The sequence below is a fragment of the Artemia sp. Qi Xiang Cuo genome, chromosome 10, assembly GCF_049724085.1.
Source record: "Artemia sp. Qi Xiang Cuo chromosome 10, ASM4972408v1, whole genome shotgun sequence".
NCBI lineage: Eukaryota > Metazoa > Arthropoda > Branchiopoda > Anostraca > Artemiidae > Artemia > Artemia sp. Qi Xiang Cuo.
The window spans coordinates 29,809,982-29,821,714 of NC_142803.1; the positions used below are offsets into that span (position 1 = coordinate 29,809,982).

The 11,733-nt window shown below is 35.6% G+C and overlaps 1 protein-coding gene across 1 annotated transcript in view; it reads right to left on the reverse strand.

The window, feature by feature from the left end:
* Window positions 1–1,036: 1,036 nt before the first annotated feature.
* The window catches only part of LOC148947645 (anillin-like), a 39,030-nt gene continuing 28,333 nt past the window's right edge, over window positions 1,037–11,733 (reverse strand). Inside the window, exon 7 of the mRNA XM_089095342.1 lies at window positions 1,037–3,605. Within this exon, the coding sequence (XP_088951468.1) occupies window positions 3,479–3,605 (127 nt within the window). The 3' untranslated portion in view covers window positions 1,037–3,478. The remainder of the gene's footprint in view (window positions 3,606–11,733) is intronic.

An 11,733-nucleotide genomic window follows, 5' to 3' on the forward strand; every position in this document is an offset into this window, starting at 1 on the left:
AGCGCCGGATAACAATAATAAAAAATGTGGATGAAAATAAGCTAAAAATATTCTGCACGAAACAGCTTAAGAACTTGTAGCTTTTCTTTGAAAATGAGAATGTTTAATCTAGAATAGATTGTTGATGCATGTATTTTTATGGACAAAAAGTGTTATCAATTTAACCAATCAATTTTTTTAATTCTTTACATTGTTCGAAGTCGCAACGCTGACTAAATCGTGAAACTTCCCTAGAAATTTAATTATTTTTAAACAGCCAAAAGAAAAACCATAGAAAGTAGGGGGTTTTGAAGTATTAATAAACCTATTATGGGTCCAAGAGGGGGAAACATTTCTTTTGCGATACTCTTTTTACATTTACTGGACCTGTATTAACCGATCGCTGGAACTAGAAATTAGTATATTACTAAGTATGTTGCTAGATAATGGTAATAGATTAGTTTTGCTAGCATTGAGTAGATTATTAGTATTATAAGTGTACTAGATTATGAATGTTACTAGGTTATTAGTGTTACTAAGTTACTAGATATACAAGATTACTAGTATAGTGCCTTCGTTTGGTGAAAAAAGGACAATAAAAAATTTCTTTCAAGAAACAATTTTAACTTCATTTTACTTGATGTGATGTAGAAAATGAAACCATTTAACGTCTTGTTTTTTTTTTGTGACGTCATCCATATGAAAAATATTTTTATCAAATTGACTAACGACCTACACGTATTTTCTCAAAGTCATGGCCTATCTACAAACTCATATCAAGGGGGTGGTTGGGGAATTTGACCACCCCCCCCCCACCGAAGTTTTGCCCGACCATTAAAAACGTGATAAAAATGCATATGAACAAATTTTGGATGCGTTTCTTAAAGTTTCTTTAGTTCCCTAAAGCGTATAATATAACCATCATTAGACCAATTAAGACAGGGTTTAACACCATGTGTCCTAATTTAATTAATTAATTAACTAATTAAGTTGTAAAATTAAAATTTTTTCGAAAAGGAATACGCTACACCTCAATTCTAAACAACGGAAACAAAGAAACGATTAAATAATCTATTAATGAAAAGTTGGTAGTTTGAAACATTCCAGAATAAAGACATAAAGCTACTACAATACCTCACATATAATCATAGGCCTACACACTAGCGACATCACAAATGTACCTTGGTTAAATAGAAATTATATAATATATCATAAAACTTTGACACACATACAGTCCAATCATTAAGCTTCCAGAAGAAATAATGCATATATACAATGATATTAGCAACGTCCCAAAAAATGTATATAAAAAATTGAATGTAGTAGAACATGGATTTTCTGACAAGAATTTAAAAACGTAGTGAATTTCTTAACTTAAAAAACTAAATTGGTAGAGAAAAATTTTTAGTCAAAGCATTAAGTATTAAAATATTAGCTATAAAAAGAGGGAAGGAAGAGAGACAGGGATATTGAGGGGTTAGCGAGAGAGTTTTGGTGCAATAAAAGCTGATCCAAATGTTTGAGTCACCCTTGTATATTTACGTTTTTATAAACATTTTTATTATACTATTTATAGTCTTCCATATTTCTATTTCTTTGCAGAAGGAAATTACTAAAAGGTATATTTTACCTCAAATATTAACTTAAGGTGGGCTTGGCAATGGAAGGGGATGAAGGACAGCTACATTGATTCAATCTGGCTCCTAAAAGTGTTGTTCGCTATTTATACTTTTTTTAGTGGCATTACTTTCCAGAATCCTAGCGAGGGAGGGGAAGGGAATGAGGAGCCTTGTGGCAAAACGAAACTTTGCAGGAGCTCTATGGAAAAAGACACCACCAAAACGCTCCATAGAGCTTCAAGTCCCCAACTTAAAATACTAGCAAGGGTTCTAAAATATAAATCAGCCAAAACTAAATATGGAAAGTCCCAACCATGCCAAAAATTCAGCTAAAATATAAATCAGCCAAAACTAAATATGGAAAGTCTCAACCATGCCAAAAATTCAACTAAAATATAAATCAGCCAAAACTAAATATGGAAAGTCTCAACCATGCCAAAAATTCAGCTAAAATATAAATCAGCCAAAACTAAATATGGAAAGTCCCAACCATGCCAAAAATTCAGCTTTAATCTTTAATTATAAAATGCTTGACATTTCCACAATTTACAAGATATCAAAAACTCTAGTGTCTTTGCTGGAAACTTTGTTTTGAGAGTAAAAAAGGAAGAATGATAGTGGATTGCTCAACAGTCAAGCAATATTCTGGTAGAAAAAAGAAGAACACTACTAAATAGGTAAAAAAAAATTTTCATTCTTCAATCAAAGCCAATTTCCCTACATGTTTTGAAATGAATACACCTATGCTAATGTGGTGACTGGATGAAGACCAGGAAAAGTGCTATAATAGACAAAATACTTATTTAAATGAGTTTCACCCCCTTTGACTTTGTGCACCAGGACACTAATTTGCCACATCAGGAAACTTGCAGGAAAACAGGGAGGTTAGGTTATTACCTATAATTGAAGACAAATGTTACGAAAAAACGTTTAAAATCAGTGTCTTAACTACTAGACCTGAAAATACTTATGGAAGATATGCATATAAATTTAAATCAAGTTTCCATAGACACAAAATCATAAGCAAAAATAAAAAGGAAACATGAAAAAACATTCCTCAGAGATACCTAGAAAAACTAACTAGTTAAGGACAGTAGAAAAAAAAATCCACTTATGTACAATTTGTATGCCGAAGTCAAATTTCAAACTTCGAAGTCACTTTGCAAACAGTGACGTCAATTCCAGAAAATTTCCGGGGGGGGGGGGGGTATGTTTCTCAATATCTTAGAGGGGGCCAAATTTGTCGTTTTTCCAAGAAAAATACTCCGAAAAAAAGTATTTATCAAAATCGAGGGGCGGGATGGGAGACAAAAAAAAATCTAAGAGGGCATAAGTCCTTTGATCCTCCCCCCAAATTGGCATTTATGTTAATAATTATTATTATACAGTAAATGTTCATTTAACTTGAATAAAGTGCTATACAACATGTTGGCCTTGGAAAAAGTACCATTTTGACGTCATATTTAAAGTTTCCCTATTTAAACTCATATTCTGCGTCGAATTCTAACCGGAAGCCCTTTATAGGCAAAATTGTTTAGCTTCATTTTTTCCCAGATTTTAGCGTCAAAAAGCTTGCCTGACTCACAATCTTTGTACCATCACAAAAACATTTTTTAAAATACGAGGATTAATATCCCTCTCTCCCCAGAAAAAGTGCCCCTTTTTCATTGTCTTTGACTAGCCCTATCTTCAAACATACATTACGACACATCCTCCATTATAGAATAACCCCCCACCGAAACAGTCGAAACCGGGGAAACGTCTTCTCTCTCAGTTTTCTCTCCTATTTTTAAGGACATTTTATAAAAAAAAAAAACGAACAGAAAAACTTGTTAAAAATGGACCATCGGTTAGACAAAAAATAAAAATAAAATACGACACTAGAATTCACAGTTATCACTCGGCTCCAATGCATCCATGTCCCAAGCTCGAATTTCCTTGAGGGCAGCGTTGACTTTTTCACACCAAAGAGAGCGTTCTTCTTTTGAATCAGCGCTTAGTTTGTGACTGAAAAAATACAAGTAAGTAAATAACGGCAGAAAGAAAATGCGCAACCAGAAATACAAAATAAGAATTAAGGAGCAGCAAAAATGAATTTACATAACATTAAAACAAAACTCCAACTAGGAAATTAGAAAGCAAAAAACGCTACTGCTGAGTACCTATTTAAACACAATATCCATTTAAATACTATTTAAACAAAGGTAGAATTCAGAGGAAAATCAACGATACGTTCTCGACGCTTTGGGAATCTTAACAAGAGTTCGTCTATTTTCAGGTTAATATCAAAACCCTGGATTTTTTAGTGATATAAGTATCGTTTTCCACAATCGCTAATGCCACCTTTTCAAAGACGCAGAAAGAATATTCTCACTCCCCGATACTTTGCAAAAAGGACAAAGTCAGGTACAATCAGAGCAATGACACCAGGTAAAATATGAAAAGGTAATTAAGCATGGAGTAGCAACCAAGAATAGAGTAACGAAGAATAAAAAATAAAAATAAATGAAGGTCGAGAATGGAATTTATAAGAATGGAGAAAATAATATTTGTTTATTATAAACATGGTAAAAACTATTAGACCATAAATTTATCAGGGTAAAGATCCCATCCTCAAGTTCAATAATTCCGGCGTCTACGGAATCCCTTACTCCTGCAGGATTTTGTACATTAGAAGGACGGAACAACATTTTACGGATTGAATATTTCAACGTTGTATAATGCCCTCGAAAAGAGGAAAAAGCTTGAAAATTTTGAATCAGCCCTTGCAGAACAAATTTATGATCACCCGCCCAATAACATTTTATTTGACCAGCCCAGTTTGATTTGACATGACAAGGATGTGGTCCAGCAATAATAGTATAGTAGTAATAGTATATTTGACACAGACAAACCCGCAGGGCCATGGCCACAAAACATACAAATTCAATTAAAGCATTCAATTTAAACATTTTATCAAAACAATTAAAGTACAGAAAACCATTCAAAAACACTAATACAAACAACGAACAATGACACCACATAACACTCTCACATTGGGTTATACCAACACGAATAAACCGTGCCAGATTCTTAATACTAATAAAATATCCATTTCTAAGCAAGTTTTTCACCCAAGGCTGATCCCCCTCCTCCACTCCAAAGATTTCCTTTCTCAGGAACCTCAACCCTTCATACTTCCCTGGAAAATGCAATAAATTTTCCTCCCACTCTCCATATATCCAAAAACTGTAATGACCACTCTTCATTCCAACCCTTCCCAGATATCTTCTTCTTCCCCCAAGTTGCATAAAATTACCTCTACATGAAATTACCCACTTAATATCCTCCCTAGATATAGAGAGACTTTTGAAATAGAAAAATACAAAATATGCGTTTGGCTCTAAAAAGGGATAGGGTGATTTTTAATTCAGTGATTCTTATTTTGTTTTTTTTTTAATCGAGAAGCTGACTATTTATCCATCGCTAAGATAAATCCCATGTCACTTTCATATTCACAAAATTAAATTTGGGCCCAACCACTCAGATCCGATAGATCTAGAGCAAAAGGAAGCGTTAATTAAGATTAGGCAAATGTAACAAAATTTTCTCCCTAAGCATATGATTACGTTCCTTTGAAAGATTCTTCACCTTTCCAGTCGCTTCTCTTGTTTTTTTTGTTCGTCGTGGAAATTTTCAAGAGGCGCGGTTTTCGATGTCGTTTTTTTTCCACGTTGTTAGGTTATTGAATTCTTCGAATAGGGTTTTTATCTCTTTTTGCTTTCCGCGGTGTTTTTTCTTTATCCGATTTGTTTCGTTCGCTCAGAAAATACGAAAATGTTACTTTGAATTTTTTTTCTTATAGCGCTGAAGAGGTGAATCAGTTATCATAGGCAGCGCAATAGTGCTGCCTAAGTAAACAACGATATGGGTACAATGTGTTTTTTTTCTGCACAATAGAGTACTTCGTAACGAAGGACTTGTCGTAAAAAGTTCGAAAACAGTTCATTTGAGTTAAAATTAGAGTGGCTCGTGCTCTTTTTAATAGTCGAAAGTGACTATAAGGTAACTAGCGTCCCGCCCACCACCCACGCCCATCCCTCCCCCAAACACATCCAATCAAAATTTTGAGATATCCATTTTGTTCAGCATAGTTGATTTCCAGATAGAAAATATGTTCTTGAGGAGGACACTCCCCCACAACCGTCAGGGCAAGGGTTTTAAGTTATGCCCTGAAGGCATATAAGAACGATGTTGGCACAATGTACTACTTATTATTTTTTTCCTTTAGAGTAGGGCACTTCATATGGAAGGGGTCGTCGAAGAAACTTCAAAAGGGGCTCATTCGATTGGAAATTGAGAGTTCGAGTGCCGTTTTTCATAGTCGAAAGTGATTGGAGGGCAACTAGCCCCCCCACGCCCATCATTTCCCAAAACACATCCAATCAAAATTTTGAGATAGCCATTTTGTTCAGCGTAGTTGATTTCCCGATAGAAAATATATTTTTGAGGAGGACACTCCCCCACAACCGTCAGGGCAAGGATTATAAGTTATGCCCTGAGGGCTTATAAGGTTTTTTATTGAAATCTTTGTCGTAGAAACTGGAAAAAGGGCTCATTCGATTTGAAATTCAATGGGCTATTACCCTTTTTAATAGTCGAAAGTGAATTGAGGGCAACTAACCCCCATCTCACGTCCATCTTTTCCCTAAACACATCAAATCAAAATTTTTAGATAGGCATTTTATTAAACGTAGTCGAAAGTTTTGGAAATTAGGTCTTTAAGGATGACAACCCCTCTCCCACACATCCCTCGGGACAAGGTTTGTTAGTTATGCCTTTGGGACATCTAAAGTTTTTCCTGAACGCGTTGTCGTAAACACTTCAAAAGCGCTCATTCAATTGGAAATTGAAAGGGCTAGTGTCTTTTTTAATAGTTCAAAGTGATTGGATAGCAACTAACACCCCTCTCACGCCCACCATTTTCCCAAACACATCCAATCAAAATTTTGAGATAATCATTTTGTTCAACGTAGTTGAACGTCCTGGAAATTAGGTCTTTTAGGAAGATAACCCACTCAGCGCCCTCACTGCAAGGGCTGTAAGTTATGCCATATAAGGTTTATATAGAAAGTTGTTGTATAATTCATAGGCAGCGCGATCGCGCTGCCTAAGTAAAGAACGGGGACACTAGAGAACGAGACAAGAAACGGGGACTAAGTAAAGAGGAGGACACTCCCTCAAAACCCCCAGGGAAAGGGTTTTAAGTTATGCCCTGGGCGAATATAAGAACGATGTTGGAACAATGTATTATTTATTAATTTTTTCCTTTAGAGCAGGGCACTTCGTATCGAAGAAGTTGTCGTAGAAACTTCGAAAACGGCTAATTCAATTGGAAATTGGAGTGGCTTGTGCCGTTTTTAATAGTCGAAAGAGATTGGAAGGCGACTTCCACGCCCACCATTTCCCGAAACACATCAAATCAAAATTTTGAGATAGCCATTTTGTTCAGCGTAGTTGATTTCCACATAGAAATTATGTTTTTGAGGACAGTCCCCCACAGTCCTTAGGGCAAGGGTTGTAAGTTATGCCATGGGGGCATAAAAGGTTTTTTTTTATAGAAGGCGATGTCGTAGAAACTTCAAAAAAGGCTCATTCGATTGGAAATTCAAAGGGCTAGTGCCCTTTTTAAAAGTCGAAAGTGATTAGAGGGCAACTAACCCGTCTCTCATGCCCACCTTTTCCCCAAACACATCTAATCAAAACTTTGAGATAAACATTTTATTCAACGTAGTTTTAAATTCTGGGAATTAGGTATTTGAGGATGACAACCTCCCCCCCCACAGCCCTCAGGGAAAGGGCTGTCAATTATGCCCAGGGGGCATATAAGGTTTTTATACAACGCGTTGTCGTAGAAACTTCAATAAGGGCTCATTCGATTGGAAATTGAAATGGCTAGTGCCCTTTTTAATAGTCGAAAGTGATTGGTAAGCAACTAACACCCCTTCCACGCCCACCATTTCCCCAAAAACATCCAATAAAGATGTCGAGATAGCCATTTTGTTCCACGCAGTTCAAAGTTCAGGAAATTATAAATTTGAGCAGGACACTCCCTCCCCCCCCAGTCTTCAGGGCAAGGGTTATAAGTTATGCCCTGGGGGCATATAAGTTTTTATTCAAAGATTTCTCGTAGAAACTTAAAAAAGAGCTCATTGTAATGGAAATCCAAAGTTCTATTTCTATGTTTAATAGTCAAAAGTGATTTGAGGGCAACTAACCCCCCTCTCACGCCCATCTTTTCTCCAAACACATACAGTCAATATTTTAGATAGCCATTTTATTCAACGTAGTTGAAAGTTTAGGAAATTAGGTCTTTAAGGAAGACACCCCCCCCCACAGCCCTGAGGGAAAGGGTTGTAAGTTATGCCCTGGGGGCATATACGGTTTTTATTGAAGCGTAGAAACTTCAAAAGGGCTCATTCAATTGGAAATTGAAAGGGCTAGTGCCTTTTTTAATAGTTGAAAGTGATTGGAGAGCCACTAACGCCCCTCTCACGCCCAGTATTTTCCCAAACACATCCAAGCAAAGTTTTGAGAGATCCATTTTGTTCAACGTAGTTGAAAGTTCTTGAAATTAGGTCTTTTAGGATGATAACCCCCTCAGAGCCCTCAGTGCAAGGATTCTAATTTATGCCCTGGGGCATATAAAGTTTATATAGAAAGTTGTTATACGAATTTCAAAAACGGCTCATTTGATTGGAAATTTAAATTGCCCTTTTTACTAGTCGAAAGTGAGTGGAGAGTAATTAGCCCCCCTTTCACACCTAACATTTCTCCAAAAACATTCAATCAAAGATTAGAGATGTCCATTTTGTTCAACGTAGTTGAAAGTTCTGAAAATTATGTATTTAACGATGACAAAACCCCCAGAGCCCCAAGAGCAAAGGCTGTAAGTTCTGCCCTGGGGGCATATAAGGTTTTTATAGATAGAGTTGTCGTAAAACTTCAAAAGGGGCTCATTCAATTCGAAATTGAGAGGGCTAGTGCTATTTGTAATAGTCGAAAGTGATTGGAGGGTAACTAACTAACCCCCTCTCACACCCACCATTCCTCCAAACACATCCAATCAAAATTTTCAGACACCCATTTTGTTCAACGTAGTAGAAAGTTCTGGAAATTAGGTCTTTGAGAATGACACCCACCCCCCAGCACTCAGGGCAAGGGTGGTAAGTTATGACTGGGGGCATATAAGATTTTTATTGAAAGTTTTGTCGTAGAAACTTCAAAAGAGCTCATTTAAGTACAAATTGAAAAGGCTAGGGTCATTGTTAATAGTTGAAAGTGATTAGAGAGCGACTAACGCCCCTCTCACGCCTACTTTTTCCCCAAACACATCCAATCAACATTTCGAGATAGCAATTTTTTTAACGTAGTTGCAAGTTCTTGAAATTAAGTGTTAGAGGATGACAACCACCCTAACAGACCTTAGAGTAAGGGTTGTAATTTATGCCCTGGGGACATATAAGGTGTTTATAGAAAGCGTTGTCGTTTCCAAAAGGGCTCATTCGATTTGAAATCGAAAGGCCTAGTGCCTTTTTTAATAGTCGAAAGTGATTGGAAGGCTTGACATTTTTATAGTAAAGATCGATGTGGGTACAATTTATTATTTGTTGTTGTTGTTGTTTAGACCAGGGCACTTCGTATCGAAGGAGTTGTCGTGGGAACTTCGAAAAGGGCTCATTCGATTGAAAATAGAAAGGGTTAATGCCCTTTTTAATAGTCGAAAGTGATTGGAGGGCAACTAATTCCCCTCCCACTTGCCCATTATGTTTAAAAAATAAATGTTGCCTTAAGATTAAATCAAAATGCACTGTGATAATGCTAATTCCCAATAAGGCATTTCAGCAGTATCCCAAGAACGACTGGGGGTGTTATGTTCAAACTTTCGGGGCTACTTCTGCTCTTAAAATTTAACCAAATCAAAATAGTGTAAGTGTATCCAAGTGTACTGTGAGTAATATGTAATATATTTAAAATACAAAAAAAATAAAATTCTTCCCTTCTAAGGATACTTCCGACATAAATTAAACTCCCTCTAAATAAGCTTAAATCCCGTTTCAAACTTGAGTCTAAATTCTTAATCAGCAAAAGAAAAAATGCATTTTATTCTCAGCTAGACAAGGAGGATGGTTTTCAGTTTTGTAAAAATAATCGGCACTAATAAATAAGGACATATAAAGTTGACAGGAAGTTTCGAGCTATAGGAGTACGAATGTTTACTCATCAAAATATTGAAATTATATTGTGGAATGGGCAGTTAGCATAATGAGTTTAGTTTGCAAACGTAATTACAAGGTACCGGGCCCTCCACAGGAGTTGAGCCAATCGTGAAATAGCTCTTAGCGCGCAGAATCAAGACTAGTGTGATATAGTGAAGAAAAGTGTTTTTCACGTCAATTATGGATTGTCTCTATTGTCATTATTTTTATAATTATTGTTCAGAACCCAGGCATTATAATTACAGACATTAAGTTCCGACCATTCTCCGAGCAATTATGAAATTATTATTCTGACTGAAGTGAAGCCTTGCTCATATACATACATTGTTGTACACCTGAAATGTAAGTTTAATAAATCAAGTATTTTTCTATTTGTGTTTGTTCTTAGTATATGCCAGTATCTCATCGCTCAGTAGATAAATAGTTCAATTGTATTCAATGAGTAGCGCTCCCTAAGAAATCTGATTTGGAGATAACTCGAGGAAAAGAGGTTACATTTTCGTAGTTACACATTTTATTTTGTCTCTAAGATTGAGAGTGACGCGGTCACCCATTTACCTTGCTCCTCATTTCTGTGGCGCAGTCCTCGATGGCACAATTGGCACAATCCTTAGAATTACAAGTGGCGCGATCGGAAAACTTATAAGGTGCAAGTTCACAGCTTTAAACCTCAACAGCACAGTTGGCGCGATCGGTATACAGATTTAATCCCTAAACATTGCACAAGCTATCAAAGAACGTAAACAGATTTTTTTGCGAATCGTATCAAGTTTTCCATTTCAGATCAAATAGAGGAGGTATGAAACTAAATTAAAGAGTACTATTTGTGTCCAGATTTTTAAAAGGGTGTATGTTGTTAAAAATTGCTGAAAAATTTTCTCCAGCATACAAATAGCAGGCCAAACTATAAAGTCTTAAAAAACGAAAAGATTTAAAGTATTATTTTCTTTTTCCCTGAAAAGACTATGTCAATATAAAACGAACAGAAATTGATTAAAAAAACATTTCCTCAAAATAAGTTTTTCGAAGAAAAGTAAAGAACTCCATTAAACCAAAACTGAGCAAAAATAAAATCAAATAATCTACCAAGCGTGAAACTACCACAAATCAGCATCGATAAATAATGAAACCCAAAACGAACAGAAATTACAATAAATAACCGAGTCAAACTCAAATGGAGCAGAAATTAACATAAGTTGGGCGCAAAACCCCTATGCATTCCCCAGGTCAGAACAAAATTTGCACTTTACTGAAAAAATACAAATGAATGTGCATTGTCACTTTGATATACACATACTGATGTTTAGTAATCAAAATGTTAATATTATTTGATTTATTAAAGTTATAAAAGTAAAAACATTTATATTTTTTCAGTAAAGTGAAAATTTTGTTCTGGCCTTGGGAAGGCATAGGGGTTTTCAGCCCAACCTATGTTAATTTCTGCTCGCTTTGAGTTTGACTCGGTTATATATTGACATTTCTGTTCGTTTTGGGTTTCATTTATTGCTGATTTGTGGTAGTTTCACGCTTGGTAGATTATTTAATTTTATTTTTGCTCATTTTTGTTTAATGGAGTTCTTTACTTTTCTTTGAAAAACTTATTCTGTGGAAAAAGTTTTTTTAATTAATGCTCCAGAAATATTCGTCTTGTTTCGTCTAGCCTTTTTGTTGGTCTTATTAAACTCCATTCTCGATATTCATTTCTTTATTTTTATTCTTTGTTATGGCAAGTTATTCCGGTTTACAAAAATATTTAAGAATAGAGTACAACAAAATAAAGCTTTCTTAAACAATTTCAAGACTGTTGGCGTAGCAAAAAGCAGGATGAAGGCGGTACAGCATTAATAACTTTATAGCAAAAAATCGTGAAAAAAAAA